Raw genomic sequence first — 21,736 nt, forward strand, 5'->3', positions numbered from 1 at the left:
GGCCAAAGAGTTCAATCTTGGTTTCATGAGACCAGAGAATCTTGTTTCTCGTGGTCTGAGAGTCTTCAGGTGCCTTTTGGCAAACTTCAAGCGGGCTGTCATGTGCCTTTTACAGTGGCTTACATCTGGCCACTCGACCATAATGGCCTGATTGGTAGACTGCTGCAGAGATGGTAGTCCTTCTGGAAGGTTCTCTCAACTCCACAGAAGAACTCTAGACCTCTATCAGAGTGACCATCGGGTTCTTGGTCACCTCCCTGACCAAGGCCCTTCTCGACTGATTGCTCAGTTTGGCCAGGTGGCCAGCTCTAGGAAGAGTCTTGGTGGTTCCAAACGTCTTCCATTTATGAATGATGGAGGCCACTGTGTTCTTGGGGGCTTCCAATGCTGCAGAAATGTTTTGGCATCCTTCCACAGATCTGTGTCTCGACACAATCACAATGACATACACTGTCAACAGTGGGACCATATATAGACAGATGTGTGCCTTATCAAATCATGGCCTCCAATCAAGTCGTAGAAACATCTCAAGGATGGTCAATGGAAACCGGATGCACCTGAGCTCAATTTCGTGTTTCATAGCAAAGGTTCTGAATACTTATGTAAATAAGGTATTTCTGTAGTTCTTTTTATTCTAAAAACCTGTTTTTGTTTAGTCATTATGGGGGTATTGTGTCTAGATTGCTAAGGAAAAACTGTGCGCTGTGTACACTGTGTGAATCTGATTCCTACGTTTTTGTTTAGCTATCCATCCCCACACTTCTCTTTTGTAAGTGTTTGTCTTTCTTATAGTAATTTACGGATGCAGTCATAAATGAACAATAATCCAATGCCACATGTATTACGGGGTGGGGTATAGGTTAAACCATTTGACCTGCGTGCATTTCTCTGGCATTCATTCCAGTCATAAATGATATACTTTAGATTACACTTCTGTGAAGGGTTAATAAAAAGGGGAGGGTTTAATGTACAAATCAGAATCCCTTCATTATATTACATCATCCGCAAAATTTGTTTAGGAGCAAGGCAAATCTTCAATCATTAACTGTTTTTCTAATTTACTTTCTCAAATTTGGTTTGGATGGGATTCGAAGTTATGCTGAAAGGAATATTAAAGGTGAAAAATAGTCTTTCATCCTATCTCAATCCGAAACTGACAGGCCACGGTCGTCTGCGGCAGCGAGTAGCCTAAGGTTTCGGGGCTCGACTCGCTCTTTCTTCAAGCAAAGCGGTTTTGCGATCGGGGAAGCCCTTATAAAACTACACTGCATCAGATAGGCTATAACCAGACTGCATCAGGCACCATATTTTGCAGCTGGGGAGTAAAGCCTATTGTACGAGTAAGTATGTCATTAACTTTGGCTTTTGTAGTTTTGTAGTTTATGCGTTTGTTCTTTAGTTCGTTACAAATCGTATTGTTTGTTTCAAAACTAGATTGTTGATTGCAATAATAGGATAAGGAAGAAAGTATTTCATTATTGAAGTGGTTCCATGGATAAAAATGAAGCCGCTCACAGTATACATATTATGGCGCACAAAAGTCATTACACAATCAACACAAATCCTCTGATAGCCTATAGCACACATTAGATGGTATAATTCAAATAGATCATTATCAATATAAGTATATTCTTAAAAGTCAGAATACAGTGGTGAAAACGCTAATAGCCACATCCACAATCCACTGTCTCAAACATTTGTCGCTGTTGTGTATATTATGTTTAGAAGAGGTAAATACATCTCGATGCAGATGCGCATAATTTCCCCACCTCTCCACAGATGATGCACCAGCACCTGTTGAACCCTGAAATGAAGATGGACAAAGGAAAACAGGATTGTGTCCTCGGTGATCCCCAGTTTCCTTGCGTGGCATCATCCACCCGCCGTGTTGCTGCAAGGGAAATGCCTTTCTTTTATATTTCCCTCTGATCAAATGAAAATGAATAAGAGACCAGAGGAGATAGCATACGTGACAATCCAGAGTTTTATTTTTTATTTGATTTTTTTCACCTTTATTTAACCAGGTACGCCAGTTGAGAAAAAAATCTCATTTACAACTGCGACCTGGCCAAGATAAAGCAAAGCAGGGCGACACAAACAACAACACGGAGTTACACATGGGATAAACAAACGTACAGTCAATAACACAATAGAAAAGCAAAAAATAGGCCGTAGTGGCGAAATAATTACAATTTCGCAAAATAAACACTGGAGTGAGAGATGTGCAGGAGATGAATTGTATTGCCTGTAGTGGGCCTAGCCCAAGGGACTGGAAGAGATCATTAAGTGGTGATTGCCATCAAACCTATTGACTCTTATATTGCCTTTTATTTCAATATACTGGACTTGTCTGATTTAACTAGAATATTATTTTTAAAAATACATAGACCAGAAACCCGTGCGTTCTGATAATGGATAACAGTGCCCAGTGCATCCCAGACTTGTGCCTACACAGTGTTGATGCTGATACACCACCTGCCTGTCACGAGAAAGAGCAGGTGGACAAAATGGCTTTGCTGATGCAGGACTTCGTTGGAAATATACCCGAGATAACAGATCCAGACGAGAATCAAAACTTTGGGTACCAGTGTATTACGGAGACTAATAGACCACTTGTTGAAATGGACAATGGAGTGATGGGTCTTGGATTTTATAATGGTAGCCAACCAAGGAATGGCTCAGGAAATGCAAATGATGATCAAAAGCATATGTCATTAACACATTGTAATACCCCACAGCGCAACAAAGAGCAGCCCTGTTCAATAGAGCGCGATGCGGTAGAGGATAATTGCCGCGCACAGGCTGACGTGGCGCACAGCCTGGGATATTCCCTCTGCTGCCTGGATGACGAAACGCAAGCACAGAGCACCCCTTTCGTGTGTGAAGTCGGCGGAGGAGCTGTGAAGTATCACAGTCTGATTGATAAAGCGAGTTCCCAGGTGGAGCATAAGGAGGGGAGCTCTGCGTCTGTCACCTATTGTATCGCTGCAGAAGCGCTGACAATACATCAGCGCGGACAGACAGGCAGTGCGGGACAGAATGCTGTGTGCGGAGAAAGCGACCCAGACGCTACACAGGGAAACTCAGCACTGCAGTCGAGGCAGGAAGGATGTGGATATGGAAACGGAGTCTTTGCTTCTAGAGAGGAGACGGATTTAGTGATTGAAGTGTCTGGAAAGAAACTTGGAGCGCATAAAGCCGTTTTGGCAGAGAAAAGTGACTATTTCAAGGCGCGGCAGTGCCGAGACGTATTGCGAGTGAAGGGGGTGAGTTTTAAGACTTTGACCATTTTGGTGGATTACATTTACTCATGCCGAATGGAGGTTAGTAAGGATAATATTGTAGAGGTCATCACCGGAGCTAAAATATTACAAATCCCCTGCGCGGTTCAAGCTGCTCTCGATACAATGTCGGAGCAGATTACCGCCGAGAACTGCTATGATATTTTGACAATAGCCAAAAAGCAACGTCTCAGCGAGTTGAAGGAGAAAGCCTACAAGTACATGAGTGACAATTTCTTGCAAATACTGCGGGATCCCGGTGTCTATGGGCGTTTGACCGGAGGGGAGAGAGAACTAATTATCACCAGGAGAATGGAGGGAAAGAGGGCGTTGATGGTGGCTGAAATCAACGAGGTGTATGACGGCGCCGGGAGCAGACCTACAAGTCGTGAGAACAGTCGCCCTCAGAGCCCTCTATCCATAGTGTCCCTGAATGAGAATCGTGTGATCTACTATTACAACAAGGAGACAAAGGACTGGAAAGTGCTGACGAAGATGCCAGATGAAATCAACACAAAGGGCTCTGGGATATGCACCATGTACAATTACCTATTCGTGGCAGGTGGAATCAAAAGGCAGGAGGACAAAGGCAAAGTGTCGGACAAGGTGTTCTGCTACAACCCACTCACTGACAGCTGGAGCGAAATTCGACCGCTCACCGAGGGTCGGTCTCAGCTCAAACTGGTGGCCATGGACGGCTACCTGTTTGCAATCGGAGGGGAATGTCTCTTTACCGTGGAGAAATATGACCCTCGCCTGGATAGATGGCGCCCAGTGGCGCCACTACCAAAAGGGGCTTTTGCTATTGCGCACGAGGCAACAACCTGTAATGGAGAGATGTTCGTGTCCGGAGGCTCTCTATTTTATCGTCTGCTAAGATATGACACTAAAAGAGACGACTGGGAGGAATGCCCGTTCAACAACAGCAGGAAGAAATCCACCGACATGGTGGCATTCAAAAACTTCATCTACAGGTTTGATGTCAACCGTGACTACGGTGTGAACGTGTTCAAATACAACACCGTGGTAAAGATATGGCACAACAGTGCGTCCCTGGAGCAGACCAACCCCTTGCCCTTTCGCTGTGCTGTCATTGGCAACACCATTTACTGTGTGAACAAGTCCCAAACATTGCAGTTTGTTGTGGAAGAGGAGAATGAACAGTTTTTGCCTGAGGCACTGACACTCAAATCACCTGTAGAGGCAAAAGGTGCCCTTGTCCCATTTGTCCTGGCTCTTCCCAAGACAGCCTGAGACAAATGCACAATAATGACCTCTTTGGAGACTCACTAAAAGTGGCCTCAGAATTGTCATATGAGGACAAAATATGTTGTGTTTGATAAAATACCCACAGTGCACACCACATCATTTCAACATGGATAATTGGGTAATATTTAGTTGAGAAGTTGATAAATGAGATTACAACCCATATTCACCCACTCAAAAAGACAGTCAAAAGTGAGTTGAATTTCCAACGTGTTATCACTCACTATGCTTTCAACCATCTAAAAGCACAACCAAATTCCAATGGAAAAACGATGTCTGATTTTTAGTTTGGTTGCCATCCAAATGGCTATCACTGCGTTTCAACCATTTAAAAGCGCTGCAAAGTTCAAATGGGAACGCAATATCAGATATTTTGTTTATTTATACAACAGATTCATGTATTATCACTGTGCTTCATTCTAACAGCAGAACAAAAGTTGGATTGCAGTTGAAATTACATTATAAGTACATGGTGCAAGTGATCAATGCCGTTCGATATTCTGCACAGATTATTATAGCAATTGTGAAGATCTCCGCAGACCTGCAACAACCGACAGTATGCATGCTATCTTGACCATGCACGGTCTATATAATTAAATAAGAATACATTTATAGTTACAGTAACCTCAAATGTGGCCATGGATGAGTTACTCATTTTAAGATTGAATGTTACATTGGTCTGTAAAATAGCCTTAACTTTAGGCTATTTACTGTATTTCAAAAGTAATATTGAATTGTGTTTGGTTGACAACACAACCAATGATCAACATTTAAAGGATATTTATCTACTGCTTGGATAGTTCCATCCGAGCCACTGTCATAATCCTATTCTTCCATTTCAATTTTGGGTTTAGTTGTCAACGCAACCAAATATCAACATTTGAAGGAGATGAATCTTCTGCTTGGTTAGTTCCATCAGTGCCACTGACTTAGTCTGGCTTTATCCCAGTTTGTCAACAAATTAATAATTGATATGTTGTATTCACGTCTCCATCTCAACCAAAAATCTATGTTAAAGAGTAGGACTAAATCAAATCAAACTTTAAATGCACTTCAAATAAAGTTTGATTAGATTTAGTCCTATTCTTTAACTTAGATTTATGGTTCCGCCCAGCCTATATATTTTTTTCTGATAGCAGATATTATACTGATCAGTTGATTTGTATGTTTATAATTAGTAGGATAATCTGTTTTAACAAACCTTTATTATATTTGTACTTATGTATTGTATATTGTTTGTTTGTGGTGTGGTTTTCATATAAACCCTTGGGCTTCCAACCACACCTGCACACACACACCGGTTTTAATTTTTTAATTTGTTTTCATCTGTATATTTGTCTATTACTTGTTTTCTTTTGTGCAAATAAATAAATAAAATAAAGTTATAATGTTGAATATCTGACATTGCTGAAAGGTACAAATTGAACACATTTTATACAAGGTTTGTCTATGTTTAAATTTGGTTACCATAATGACATAATCCTGTGGTTTTAAATTCCATCCTCAAAACAACAGTCAGTGACTTTTTTCAAATCCAATGCATTTTCCACATACAGTGCCTTCAGAAAGTATTTACACCCCAGAGTTTTTACACATTTTGTTGTGTTAAAGCCTGCATTTAAAAGTTACACTCAGATTTTTTTTTTGCCACTGGCCTGCACACAATACCCCATAATGTCAAAGTGGAATTAATAATTTTACTAAATAATTAAAAATGAAAAGCTGAAATGTGTTGCGTCAGTAAGTATTCAGCTCCTTTGTTATGGCAAGCCTAAATTGGTTCAGAAGTAAAAATATCCTTAACAAGACTCATAATAAGTTGCATGGACTAACTGTTGGCAATAACAGAGTTTACCATGATTTTTGAATGACTACCTCATCTTTATACCCCATACAGTTATTTGTAAGATCCCTCAGCCGGGCAGGGAATTTCAAATACACAGATTCAACCACAAAGGCCAGGGAAGTTTTCCAATGCCTCACAAAAAAAGGCCACCAATACCTCTCACAAATACAAGTGAGCCAAGAGAGATTGACATGCATATTATTAATGTTAGCTCTCTGTGCACATCCAAGGGCCAGCTGTGCTGCCCTGTTCTGAGCGAATTGCAATTTTACTCAGTCCCTTTTTGTGGCACTTAACCACACGACTGGGCAGTAGTCCATGTGCGACATAACAAGGCCCTGTAGGACATGCCTTATTGATAGTGCTGTTAAGAAGGTAGAGCAGTGCTTTATTATGGACAGACTTCTCCCCATTTTAGCTACTGTTGTATCAATATGTTTTGACTATGACAGTGTACAATCCAGGGTTTCTCCAAGCAGTTTAGTCACCTCAACTTGCTCAATTTCCACATTATTTATTACAATATTTAATTTAGGGTTTAGTGAATGATTTGTCCCAAATACAATGCTTTTCGTTTTAGAAATATTTAGGACTAACTTATTCCTTGCCACCCACACTGAAACTAACTGCAGCTCTTTGTTAAGGGTTGCAGACATTTCAGTCACTGTAGTAGCTAACGTGTAATAGGGTTGAGTCATCTGCATACATAGACACACTGGCTTTACTCAAAGTCAGTGCCATGTCGTTAGTAAAGATTGAAAAAAGGTAGGGGCCTACATAGCTAACGAGGGGAATTCCTGATTCTACCTGGATTATGTTGGAGAGGCTTCCATTAAAGAACACCGTTTGTGTTCTGTTAGACAGGTAACTCTTTATCCACAATATAGCAGGGGGTGTAAAGCCAAAACACATAAATTTTTCCAGTAGCGGACTATGATTGGTTATGTCAAAAGTCGCACTGAAGTCTAACAAAAACACAATTTTTTCCAAAAGTTTAGTAAGGGTTGGTAACAGGCTGATTGGTCCGTTTTTTGAGCCAGTAAAGGGGGCTTTACTATTCTTCTGTGGCGGAATTACTTTTGCTTCCCTCCAGGCCTGGGAGCACACACTTTCTAGTAGGTTTAAATTGAAAATATGGCAAACAGGAGTGGCAATATCATCTGCTATTATCCTCAGTAATTTTCCATCCAAGTTGTCAGACTCAGGTGGCTTGTCATTGTTGATAGACAACAATACTTTTTTCACCTCTTTCACACTCACTTTACAGAATTCAAAATTACAATACTTGTCTTTCATAATTTGGTCAGATATTTTTGGGATTTAACTAGGCAAGTCAGTTAAGAACAAATGGTTATTTACAATGACGGCCTACCCCAATATATACATGGATGTGGAGTGTCAGCGTTTGTTGCTGGGATGTCATGCCTAAATAATCTTGCCAATTAAAAAAATCATTATAGTTGGCAATATCAGTTGGTTTTGTGATGAATTTGATTCAATAAATGATTGAGCTGAGGTTGCCTTGTTTCACAAAATGTCATTTAAGGTGCTCCAAAGCTTTTTACTATTATTCTTTATGTCATTTATCTTTGTTTGATAGCGTAGTTTCTTCTTCTTTTTATTCAGTTTCGTCACATGATTTCTCAATTTGCAATAAGTTTGCCAATCAGTTGTGCAGCCAGACTTATTTGCTATTCCTTCTGCCTCATTACCTCTCAACCATACAATTCTTCAATTACTCATCAATCCATGGAGATTTAACCGTTTTTATAGTCATTTTCTTAATGCGTGCATGAGTATTACTAACTGGAATAAGCAATTTCATAAATGTGTCAAGTGCAGCGTCTGTTTGCTCCTAATTACACACCACGGACCAGCAAATATTCTTTACATCAACAACATAGGAATCACTACAAAACTCATTGTATGACCTCTTATACACTATATTAGGCCCAGGCCTTTGGAACTGTTGGGTTAGGTTCCTTGTCAATCATTGGCTTATTGAAAGCAATTGCAGACAGAAGTTGACAAAGGAAACACAGCACACATGTTTCAGAGTAAGTTCTGCATAATAAAAAAGGTCAAAGTTGCTTTAATATGCTTGCAGTCAACCCCTAGTGATGTAACTGCCTATGTCAACACCTTCTACTCATGAGACCACGCCCATGCATATACAGTTATACAAACTTGCAGGAGAAAACAGTAGTCCAGTGTTTTCTAAGGGCTCAGAAGTAATTTTCCATTCCCATGTGATTTACAGTGGTATGTCTGACTTGTCTCTTTACTCCATTGGAAGGGTTCTGTGTCTATGTGTCTCTTTTAGCCTTGAGGCGCTTTCTCACAGACACCCTGTTTTGACTGCAATAGCTCACACATCTCTCAGACCGTTTCTTATAAGCGGCAGAGACTAGAAACTGAGACTAGAAACTGTGGAACAGTATTACACATTATAATGCGTATATTGCTAATCTGTGGTCCAGGACCCAATAAATGTAGTATGTATAGCCCTTCCCCTTCTATTAATACAACATAAGCATAATCAATTATTATAATACATCAATCATTTGGTGCAGCCCCTATCATGACCCCAAAGTGAAAGCCATCATTCCCCCCTTTGAGACTAATTAGTCTCACAGCTTCATTCATAATATTCTCCTCTGAAATCAAACATTTGGCAAATCCCCTGGATCCATTTGATCCCAGGGATGGCCTGCTAAAGGGTGAAACAACTCCTGAGGTTCCTGGAATGCTGGTGGGGTGGGGTGAGTTTGTCTATATTCCAATCCCTCCTGAGTCCTGGGAAGAACCTCCCGAGTTGGATAGACAATGGGATTAAGAGAAGCCAGAAATGCACCAGCCTCACCTTCAGCACGATTTGCATCAGCTTCCACCAACACCATCACTCCAGCATGTTCAAGAGCAGTTCCAGTCATTTTCTTACAAATATAAACAGTAGCCAAATCACCAAACCTCCTAAAGGAAAAGGAGTAAACAATGGAAACAAAGTTAACGTAACTTTCTCCGTTACATTTACAAATGTAGCATTTGGTCAAAGACAGATTTTTCTGATTTTGAGAACGTTTTAATAAGATCAGCAATCTTATCAATTATCGCAGTCATATTCTCAGAGGAGTCAGGGAGGAGCATAACACAATTGTCAGGATCAACAATACCTAGTACGTTACAGTGTCCTCCTTCCTTCCCCAAAAGATCATCAAAAGCCAAGTCATGGCGGCCGACAACTGCTTTCAGATTTTGGACATTTAATGAGAGTTGGCTAAATCCTCAGATCGTTAAATTCATATGGGCCTGTAAAGAGTAGGTTAAATTGTTTACCCACTTTCCCAGGACAGCCACACCCCAGGAGGCTATGACTGACATACCAAAAATCTCACCCGGGTGTAGGACATGACCATAGGCTTCCTGATTGTCTGGGATGAGTCGTTTGGCGAGCTTCAGTTCCCCAGAGTTGGTTTGACCTGTCTCATTGAAAAGGTCGGTGACTGGAATTCTTAACATGTACATTTCTATTCTCCCCAAATAACAACATCCCCCCCAATCCAGGAGGTAAAGTTGACCCATATATACACGACAAGCTCAAGTATCTCCCATATCTTCCTTCCCATTATTACAAAGACACAGGGCAGGAGGTGACATCAGGCTTCGGGAGGTCAGTATGGGATTGATGCTCAAGCTTCCATTTCCTAACAATTCTATCCACAGGTGCCTGCTGGGATAATTACAACGTACACAGTGGGTAGTTCTTACCGTGAAGACTGACTCACCTCTCCTGAGGTGGACAAGAAGACCCATGGAAAGGATGATGGGGAAAACAAACCACCACACCCGGTGTAGTCTCTGTTTCCTAGTTATAGAACCTGAGTGTGAGTGTGAAATGATGTCTCCTTCTTCTGCTCGTTGGCTAGAGCCTTCTTCTTCATTCTTTCTTTCCGGTCTGGGTCTGGGTCCTCTGCTTCTGTCCTTTGGCTCAAACCTTCTTCCTCCATCAGATGTTCTCGGGGCCCTGCTCTCCCTCCCTCCAGTCACTCATCCATGGCTTCCACTGGGAGGTGCACTCAGTGGGAGAGGTGATGCCAGCCAGACCTCTTCGCCACTCACAGGGCTGTTGGTGTTACCATGGTTACCTGGAACGGACCCATCCATCGTGGTTGGTTCCATTTTCGTTTGTGGACTCTGAGTTTCACCCAGTCTCCAACATTTATGGGAAGCTCTTCAGGGTCTTCACCTGGGGGAACCTCATTTGCTTTCTTGTGGGACGAGTGGAGAGACCTGACAATAGAGGTTAGTTCTTTCATGTACTCAATGTGATCACACTGTGCCTCAGTTATGTCTATCTGTCGGTCAGTCATAGGTCGAACACCTGGTGTGTTCATGGGTCATCATGTTAACATCTCATAAGGTGTACACCCCATACCTTTGTTAAGTCTGCTGCGCATTTCCATGAGGACAAGGGGAAAGCATTCCACCTAGCAAATTTTTGTGGAATGGCAGAATTTTGCAAGCCCCCCTTTGATCGTTTGAATAGCCATCTCTGTAACCCCGTTACTCCGTGGGTGATAGATGGACACAAACATCTGGTCAACACCCATCATTTTGGTCACATGGGCAACCACATCTCCTATGAGATGGGTGCCATTGTCTGCAGACAAAACCTCAGGCACTCCGAACCTGAGTATAATTTCCCTGACTAGCAATTTTGCAACTGTTCGCGCATCGCTTCCACCCACCTGGTGAACCTGCCAATTATCACCAGGCAGCATCTCTTGCTTTCTTTTCGCTCTAACATGTCTATGAAATCCATAGCACGGTGGACTAAAATATCATTTTGTAGTGGGGAACTTCCCTGGTTGCAGTGGAGTTCCCTTGTATATGTTATATAACAAACATAAATGAACTGTTTTACGTGCTGATTCAAATTTGGGCAAAACCATTGGGCCGAAATCTTCTCTACCATATCCCCCCCTTGACGAGTGACTCACTCCGTGAGCCAATCGGCAAACAGTAGAGATCATGGTTGACGGTAAACAGGGCATGCCAGACAAAATATGTAGCCATAAGCTAGACCTAGGACAGAGAGCACACCCTCTCTCCCTCCACACTTGGTGATTGAGAATAACAGCCTGCTGCCGTTTCTCAAGATCAGTAGTTTCAGATGACACAAACGACCCAAAATAGAATGCATGTGCGTGACAACAGGAAGCAGCCAATTTGGCCGCCTCATCAGCTATGCTGTTACCAATACTAGCATAATCACTCCTGTGTGCCTCAATCTTAACAATAGCCAATTTGTTAGGTTATCACATAGCTTCAATCAACTGTTCAACATAAGGTCTGTTTTTAATAGGTGTGCCTGTGATATTAGTAAACCCTCTTGCTCTCCAAACCCCACACCAGGACAAACAAACCCCAATAGCATATGCTGAGTCTGAGTAGACACTAAGGGCCTTCCCTTCCCCCAATTCACAAGCTGTTTTCAGAGCTAATAATTCTAATTGTTGTGCTAATAAATGTTCTGGTAGGGGCTGTATAACCTCAATATCATCTTCCACATCTACAGGCGTGGCCAAAAGTTTTGAGAATGACACAAGTATTAATTTTCACAAAGTCTGCTGCCTCAGTTTGTATGATGGCAATTTGCATCTACTCCAGAATGTCATGAAGAGTGATCAGATGAATTGCAATTAATTGCAAAGTCCTTCTTTGCCATGCAAATGAACTGAATCGCCCAAAAACATTTCCACTGCATTTCAGCCCTGCCACAAAAGGACCAGCTGACATCATGTCAGTGATTCTCTCATTAACACAGGTGTGAGTGTTGACGAGGACAAGGCTGGAGATCCCTCTGTCATGCTGATTGAGTTTGAATAACAGAATGGAAGCTTCAAAAGGAGAGTGGTGCTTGGAATCATTGTTATTCCTCTGTCAACCATGAAGAAGGCTTCAGGGCGCCCAAGAAATCCCAGCAAGCGCCAGGACCGTCTCCTAAAGTTGATTCAGATGCGGGATCGGGGCACCACCAGGACAGAGCTTGCTCAGGAATGGCAGCAGGCAGGTGTGAGTGCATTTGCACGCACAGTGAGGCGAAGACTTTGAGGATGGCCTGGTGTCAAGAAGGACAGCAAAGAAGCCACTTCTCTCCTGGAAAAACATCTGTGACAGATGTGACATTCTGCAGAAGGTACAGGGATTGGACTGCTAAGGACTGGGATAAAGTAATTTTCTCTGATGAATCCCCTTTCCGATTGTTTGGGGCATCCGGAAAAAAGCTTGTCCGGAGAAGACAAGGTGAGTGCTACCATCAGTCCTATGTCATGCCAACAGTAAAGCATCCTGAGACCATTCATGTGTGGGGTTGCTTCTCAGCCAAGGGAGTGGGCTCACTCACAATTTTACCTAAGAACACAGCCATGAATAAAGAATGGTACCAACACGTCCTCCGAGAGCAACTTCTCCCAACCATCCAGGAACAGTTTGGTGATGAACAATGCCTTTTCCAGCATGATGGAGCACCTTGCCATAAGGCAAGTGATAACTAAGTGGCTCGGTGAACAAAACATAGATATTTTAGGTCCATGGCCAGGAAACTCCCCAGACCTTAATCCCATTGAGAACTTGTGGTCAATCCTCAAGAGGCGGGTGGACAAACAAAAACCCACAAATTCTGACAAACTCCAAGCATTGCTTATGCAAGAATGGGCTGCCATCAGTCAGGATGTGGCCCAGAAGTTAATTGACAGCATGCCAGGGCGGATTGCAGAGGTCTTGAACAAGAAGGGTCAGCCTCCCGGGTGGCGCAGTGGTTAAAGGCCACCAGAGACTCTGGGTTCGAGCCCAGGCTCTGTCACAACCGGCCGCGACCGGGAGTTCCGTGGGATGACGCACAATTGGCCTAGCGTCGTCCGGGTTAGGGAGGGTTTGGCCGGTAGGGATATCCTTGTCTCATCGCGCACCAGTGACTCCTGTGGCGGGCCGGCACGCTAACCAAGGTCGCCAGATGCATGGTGTTTCCTCCAACACATTGGTGCGGCTGGCTTCCAGGCTGGATGCGCGCTGTGTTAAGAAGCAGTGCGGCTTGGTTGGGTTGTGTATCGGAGGACGCATGACTTTCGTCCTTCGTCTCTCCCGAGCCCCTATGGGAGTTGTAGCGATGAGACAAGATAGTAGCTACTAACAATTGGATACCACGAAATTGGGGGTAAAAAAAAGAAAAAGAAAAAAAAGAAGGGTCAACACGGCAAATATTGACTCTTTGCATCAACTTCATGTAATTATTGTCAATAAAAGCCTTTGACACTTATGAAATGCTTGTAATTATACTTCAGTATTCCATAGTAACATCTGACAAAAATATCTAAAGACACCGAAACAGCAAACTACATGTTGATGATTTCATTCCTGTGCTGTTTGTAACTACACTGGCAGGTTGACTGATAACCTGAACCAGGTTGCAGGCACTGGTTACAGTTTGAAGTTTTTTCTTGAGTGGGCAGCTTGATATTTAAATCACCCAGAAAATATACCTCTCTGTTGATATCACATACATTATCAAGCATTTCACACATGCTATCCGGATACTGACTGTTAGTACTTTGTGGTCCATACAATAATTGACTTGGTGAAGCAGATGAACCTGTAACCATATTACTTCAACAGTATTTAACATGAGATCCTCTCTAAGCTTTACAGGAATGTGGTTCTGAATATCTACAGCAACACGTCCACCACTGAAATTTCTGTCTTTTTTGTAAATGTTATAACCTACCACTGTATCATCAAAGGTATTATCTAAGTGAGTTTCAGAGATCTCTTACTAGCAAATTATTGATACCATGAACCTTGTTTCGTAAGCTACTGTACATATGTCAACGTGGGCTATTTTGAGCACTTTCCTGGGATACTTACTTGTTTTCATTGCTTTACTGGGAAGCTTAGCAAAAGTAAATATGCTCATGTTATTTATGTTAGTGCAGGGTGCGCTGCATACAGTAGACTTCCTGCTAGAGCACACCACCTAGTTTTAGGTTTGGGGCAAATCTAATACAACACATAACTGACTACCACTCTCCATATTTTCAAGCATAGTGGTGGCTGCATCATGTTATGGGTATGCTTGTAATAATTAAGGACTGGGGAGTTTTTCAGGATAAAAAAGAAACGTAATGGAGCTAAGCAAAGACAAAATCCCAGAGGAAAACCTGGTTCGGTCTGCTTTCCACCAAACACTGGGAGATTAATTCACCTTTCAGCAGGACAATAACTTCAAAAAACAAGGGAAAATATACACTTGAGCGGTGGTGGAATTGTACCCAATTGTCAACATACCTTCATAGAAAATGACTCAAGTAAAAGTCACCCAGAAAATATTAAGCAAACCAGACGGCACAATTTTCTAGTAGATTTTTTAATTTACAGATTGCCAGGGGCATACTCAAACACTCCGACATAATTTACAAACAAATCATTTGTGTTTAGTGAGTCCTCCAGATCAGAGCCAGTAGGGATGATCAGTGATGTTCTCTTGATAAGTGTGTGAATTGGACCACAATGGATATATACTTTTGGGTGTCAGGGAAAATGTATGGAGTACAAAGTACATTGTTTTCCTTAGGAATAGAGTGAAGTAAAAGTACAAATTTGTCAAAAATATGAATAGTAAAGTACAGACACCCAAATAAACTACTTAAGTAGTACTCAAGTTACCTACCAAGAAGTATCCTGGGTGGCCGAGGTAAAGTTTTGAGTTAAATCTACTTGAAAATATATGCAAGACCTAAACGCAGTTTTCTAGCAATAATCAACAACCACTTTGACAGAGCTTAAAGAGTTTTGAATAGAGTAATGGGCAAATGTTGCACAATCCAGCTGTGAAAATGTAACTGTTGTCTTCGGTGGAAGGAGAGGAGGACCAAAGCGTGTTCATGTGTTCATGATATACATTTATTTAAACTCAGATCCCTAAACAAAATAACAAAGAGAATGAAACGAAACCGAAACAGTTCTGTAAGGTGACGAAAAACACTAAACAGAAAATAATCACCCACAAAACACAGGTGGGAAAAGGCTTCCTAAGTGGGATTCTCAATCAGAGACAACGAACGACACCTGCCTCTGATTGAGAAACATACCAGGCCAAACACATAAACACAACATAGAAAAAAGAACATAGACTACCCACCCCAACTCACTCCCTGACCATACTAAAACAAAGACATTAACAAAGGAACTAAGGTTCCCCCCCAAAGGTGCGGACTCCGGCCGCAAAACCTGAACCTATACGGGAGGGTCTGGGTGGGCGTCTGTCCGCGGTGGCGGCTCTGGCGCGGGACGTGGACCCCACTCCACCATAGTCCTTCTCTGCCTCTTTACCCGCCTCCGTGGCGCCTTTAGAGCCGCGACCCTCGCCGCCAACCTAGGACTGGGGACCCTAGCAGCGGGCCCCAAATAGATGGGAGATTCCGGCAGCGCCGGAGTGAAGGGCGATTCTGGCAGCTCCGAAGTGAAAGGCGATTCCGGCAGCACCGGAGTGAAGGGCGGCTCCTGACTGACGGGTGGCTCTGGCAGCTCCTGACTGACGGGCGGCTCTGGCAGCTCCTGACAGACGGGCGGCTCTGGCAGCTCAGGACAGACGGGCAATTCCAGCAGCTCCGGAGTGAAGGGCGATTCCGGCAGCACCGGAGTGAAGGGCGGCTCCCGAAGAGGAGGAGGAGGAGACGGAGAGACAGCCTGGTGCGTGGGGCTGCCACCGGAGGTCTGGTGCGTGGAGGAGGCACCGGATGGACCGGACCGTGGAGGCGCACTGGAGGTCTCGAGGACCGAGCCTGCACAACCTTTCCTGGCTGGATACTCCCCGTAGCCCGGCCAGTGCGGCGGGGTGGAACAGACCGCACTGAGCTGTGCTGGCGAACCGGAGACACCGTGCGTAGGGCTGGTGCCATATCACCCGGGCCGAGGAGACGCACTGGAGACCAGATGCGCTGAACCACTCTAGCTCGATGCCCACTCTAGCCTGGCGAATACGAGGCGCTGCGATGTAGAGCACCGGGCTATGCCTGTGCACTGGGGACACCGTGAGCCTCACGGCATAACATAGTGCCTGCCCGGTTCACCTCTCTCCACAGTAAGCACGGGGAGTTGGCTCAGGTCTCCTACCTGACTTAGCCACACTCCCCATGTGCCCCCTGCCTCTCGTCCCTGTTGCGCTGCCGTGCTAGCTCCTCATAATACTGCCTCTCGGCTTTGGCTGCCTCCAGCTCTTCCCGCGGGCGGCGATATTCCCCAGCCTGTGCCCAGGGTCCCTTTCCGGCCAAAATCTCCTCCCATGTCCAGGAGTCCAGAACCCTCTGCTCCTGGTTACCACGCTGCTTGGTCCGGTTTTGGTGGGTGATTGTGTAACGGTTGTCTTCGGTGGAAGGAGAGGAGGACCAAAGCACAGTGTGGTAAGTGTTTATGATATATATTTATTTAAACTCAGAACACTAAACAAAATAACAAAGAGAATGAAACGAAACCGCAAAAGTTCTGTAAGGTGACGAAAAACACTAAACAGAAAACAAACAAAACACAGGTGGGAAAAGGCTTCCTAAGTGGGATTCTCAATCAGAGACAACGAACGACACCTGCCTCTGATTGAGAACCATACCAGGCCGAACACATAAACACAATATAGAAAAAATAACATAGACTACCCACCCCAACTCACGTCCTGACCAAACTAAAACAAAGACATACTGTAACAAAGGAACCAAGGTCAGAACGTGACAGAAAAGCGCTTAGAGATTTACCCAGAAAGTTTCACAGCCGTAATCGCTGCCAATGGTGCTTCGACAAAGGGGTGTGAACACTTATGTAAAGGAGATATTTCTGTATTTAATTTTCACTGAATTTGCTAAAATGTCTTAAAACATGTTTTCACTTTGTCATTATGGGGTATTGTGTGTAGATGGGTGAGAATACTTTTTTTAATCAATTTTGAATTCAGGCTTTAACACAAATGTGGAATAAGTCAAGGGTTATGAATACTCTCTGTAGGCACCGTAGATTCCACGCCACAATAAGTTGACAAATTACATTAAAACAAGGTTGATTTAACCTGTTTGTGCCCAGTTGGTGCTGTGATGAGAATGACAAATGAAATCATATTTTTCCATTTTCATAAGCAGTATTTGTAACTCCAACCAGAGGTGATTGGCTTCTCTTATCTTGCTTCTATGGCTGTACAGCTCTACAGAAACAATGCAAACGTATTCACTTTCGGTATAACCTATTACTGTAACGGCTTTCCTCTTTCTCTTCTTGAGGAGGAGTAGTAAGGATCGGACCAATACGCAGCGTGGTAAGTGTTCATCTTGGTTTTTAACAAGAATAATGAACACTGAACAAAACAATAAACGACAACATGAAAAACCGAAACAGTGCCGCGTGGAACAAAACACTGACACGGAAAATAATCACCCACAACTCAAAAGTGAAACCAGGCTACCTAAGTATGATTCTCAATCAGGGACAACGATTGACAGCTGCCACTGATTGAGAACCATACCAGGCCAAACACAGAAATACCAAATCATAGAAAAAGGAACATAGACTACCCACCCAACGCACGCACTGACCATACTAAAACAAAGACATAACAAAAGAACTAAGGTCAGAACGTGAATATTACGACAATTACATAGGGTGTTATTGCACAGTGAATGATAGAACACCCCACAGTATGGTAAATGATTTGCAGCAACAAGAAACTGATTTGAATCTGTAACGAAATCCTGGTGGCCAGATAATAACAGATGTGTGTTTTACATTGCTGAAAGTATATGGCATCCATATTGACTGATAATGCCACTCTCCAAAATGCATGTGTATATATATATATATATTTTTTTATTTTTTTATTTTTGTATTTTTTTATTGGCAGTGCTACTAGATGTGCTAGTGTTTTCTTACACTTTTAGTGACACCCTTGCTTACCGAAATTGTGCAATAGGTTATGAATCAATCCATCAATGTACAGCAGTTTGTGACATAAATGTTCTTGCCAGCAGGTTGTGAAATTCACAGTTGGGATTAGTCGCTGTTGCTGCACAGCTTCCTTTTGTAGTGCCTGGAAACAGGGCTGAGGCTGCTTACAGCAGGTCCAGGGCTTTGCTCTAATGTGTGTTTTGCTTAGTCACCCAGTCCAGCCAGCAGGGACAAAGAGAGGGTCATTTACTTAGACCTCAAGGGGAATGGCTAGCTGTGAAATGAGAATATAACCCTGACTGCTAATGAATGAAAATGCAATGTTCTCACTCTCTCTCACACACACACAGTGTGAGGCCTGTGACTTACTGGCAAATCTTGGCAGGCCCATATGCTGATGGTCTGTGCCCTTAGGTCTGCCATGTCTACTTGATGTAGGACTCTAAGCTCTAACAATAGTATCAAACATCCCACTTACCTCTGAGTCATATAAGATCCTGTTTCAAAGTGAATGACATACAAAGACATATGAAGCCACCCTTACACTATGTTGCCATTTTGTCATATTCAGAGAAGAGTGCAAACATAGCTGCTTTTCCGTGCCACACCCATTGCTGAGGGCAAGGCAAGGTTTTAATGTAACTCCCAAGACCTACAGTATAATTCCTCTGTCCTTTAGGCTGTGTCTTACTGCAATAGAAATGTTTTTTCACCTGTACTATCTTTGATTGTGAGTATCACTCATGGGGCGGCAGGGCTAGTGGCTAGAGCGTTGGACTAGTAACCGAAAGGTTTCAAGTTCAAATCCCCGCAGGGCAGCCTAGTGGTTAGAGCGTTGGACTAGTAACCGAAAGGTTTCAAGTTCAAATCCCCGAGCTGACAAGGTACAAATCTGTTGTTCTGCCCCTGAACAGGCAGTTCCTAGGCTGTCATTGAAAATAAGAATTTGGTCTTAGCTGACTTGCCTAGTTAAACAAAGGTAAAATTGTGTTTACATGAAATAATGGATCAACATTTTGAAAGGGCATTGTGCTTTAATGACAAAGATCCCGTCGCTGAACTTGAAGTCCTTCAAAGGACTATAGTCAGCTTGAAGTTGGGTCTAACCAAAATTCTTTATCAATGAGCATGCTTTGTGAGTTACATTTGTGTGGACCACGGCAGTCGAATTGCTGGATGAATGGCAAAATACTGGTCATTCTAATGCAAGGCTCATAAGCTTGTGAGTGATGGTGTTGGGTTTTTCAGTATGATTGAATTGCTGTAATAAAACGATTCTTTGGACCTCTCGTCTGCTCACTGGCTGTTTATTTCCTGTTTATGGTTTGACAGCTTCAATTGTTCTCAACACCAGCGTGCAAGGGAATCACACATAACGTATGTGCTGCATGACAGCCTTTCAACTCCAAACCAACCGCATTCAATACTATACTGGTTTACATGACATTCTCAATGCATTGATGTATGGTGTGCGTGTGCTTCATTTCAGTTTTCCTTATGTACTACCTCATTTAAGCATGTAGGGTTCCTGCAGGCAGAGAATGTACTGTATGTCTGCAATGCCACTGCAGCAGAATGTTAATGTGTAAAGTGTGTGACCTACATTGAAAAGCAATATAGGCCAAAGCGCTTGTCTTGCTGTCATTATCTACAGCTCTTCAGTTGCGCTGGCGTTTCAGTTCTTAATGTTTTCTCGCCCAAAAAAATGTGTCTGTTTTTGTACACTTAACACAACATAAATAGTTATTGATTTAATTTGATCTGGATTGGTTGCTAATGGGAAGTTGGATGGCAGTGGCTGTGTTGTCTCTTGTCCTACTGGTTAAACCAGACTGGGCGCTGCACTAGTAACAGCATTCCATCTGGTTTAACCAGGCTAGCAGGAGCCACACTTCTTTGTCCTATTGACATACTTGGCTCCTTATAGACTCTGTATTCATAGATTGATGTGGGATTCCGCTCTCAAAGTCTCTGCCTGACAAAGTATTAAAATAAGTGTATTCAATTAAAAGAGGCCCCAAGTAGATCTACGTGGTACTGCCTTGGGGGTATCATTACGCTTAATTGGTCTTGGAAACTGACAGTTATTGCCATGGGAATAGACGGTGAGGTTTTTTGCCCAACACAATCTCACACCCTTGTGGCTGGTGGTGTGACTAGCGGCAGGAGACACAATATTTTGACATGTCTGAAACACAGATTTGAATATATTGTCCCGATCCTTCTGTCAGTACACACTTTAAAGGGGCAGTCTGCAAATCCTACATCCATTTTTGGACTTAATTATATATCAATTCTAAATGAATTATATACACCCATTGATTCTTGAAGAATATACAGTAACTTATAAATGCCGCATGAGCTTAGTTCAACTGTTGGTCCCCATCTGAGTCCAAAACATAAGCTTGTTTTACTCCAACGTAAACAAAGACTGTATATCTTCAAAACATGGTTAAAACTATCATTTTGATCTCATTGATTGTCTGTCGTTGAATCCATAGCAAGGTTATGCATTTGAGAGTAGTTACATTTCTCCCGCTCCATCCCTCAGCTTTTTACAAAAACAGTTGTGGGGTACTGCTTTGTTATTGTTTCAACTCCAGATTTCCGCTTTAAGAAATGAATATAAGCCATGAAAAGTCTTGATTTATTTTGTCAATGAAAATTATTACACAGACATGAACCACAATTGTGCATTAACCAAAGACAGAACTGCATAAAAGCAACAACCGATACATCTTTCATATTCAACAGTAAACAGCAAACAGGAACAGTGATATTATCATTTCAATTAAGATTTTATTTTACATCGATTATTCCTCCCTTAATAGTATTAATTAAATAAAGATGCTTAGTGAAAGACTACACATTTTGCTTCCTTAAAATGAAATCAAAACATTGATTATATTATATATTTTTTTCCTTACCGATCTAGACAACCTACTCTAAATTTACAAAGTGAAAAAAAAATATTTGTCTTCACACCCCATTGATATTTGGTGGAAGCACCTTTGGCAGCCTTTTTTTTATTTATTTAACTAGGCAAGTCAGTTAAGAACAAATTCTTATTTACAATGATGGCCTAGGAACAGTGGGTTAACTGCCTTGGGGCAGAATGACAGCTTTTTACCTTGTCAGCTTGGGTGTTCAAGCTAGCAACCTTTTGGTTACAAGCCCAATGCTCCCCATTATGGGGCGGCAGGGTAGCCTAGTAGTTAGAGCGTTGGACTAGTAACCGGAAGGTTGCAAGTTCAAACTCCTGAGCTGACAAGGTACAAATCTGTTGTTCTACCCCTGAACAGGCAGTTAACCCACTGTTCCTAGGCTGTCATTGAAAATAAGAATTTGTTCTTAACTGACTTGC

At 42.6% G+C, this 21,736-nt stretch overlaps 1 protein-coding gene across 1 annotated transcript; it reads left to right on the top strand.

The window, feature by feature from the left end:
- The first annotated feature begins 967 nt into the window (after positions 1 to 967).
- Positions 968 to 7,908, top strand: LOC109900919 (kelch repeat and BTB domain-containing protein 11). The gene is made up of 2 exons (XM_020496813.2): positions 968 to 1,340; positions 1,780 to 7,908. The coding sequence occupies exon 2, from the start codon at positions 2,412 to 2,414 to the stop codon at positions 4,533 to 4,535; it is 2,124 nt and encodes a 707-aa protein (XP_020352402.1). The 5' UTR covers positions 968 to 1,340; positions 1,780 to 2,411; the 3' UTR covers positions 4,536 to 7,908.
- Positions 7,909 to 21,736: the final 13,828 nt, after the last annotated feature.

The sequence above is a fragment of the Oncorhynchus kisutch genome, linkage group LG12 (assembly GCF_002021735.2).
Source record: "Oncorhynchus kisutch isolate 150728-3 linkage group LG12, Okis_V2, whole genome shotgun sequence".
NCBI lineage: Eukaryota > Metazoa > Chordata > Actinopteri > Salmoniformes > Salmonidae > Oncorhynchus > Oncorhynchus kisutch.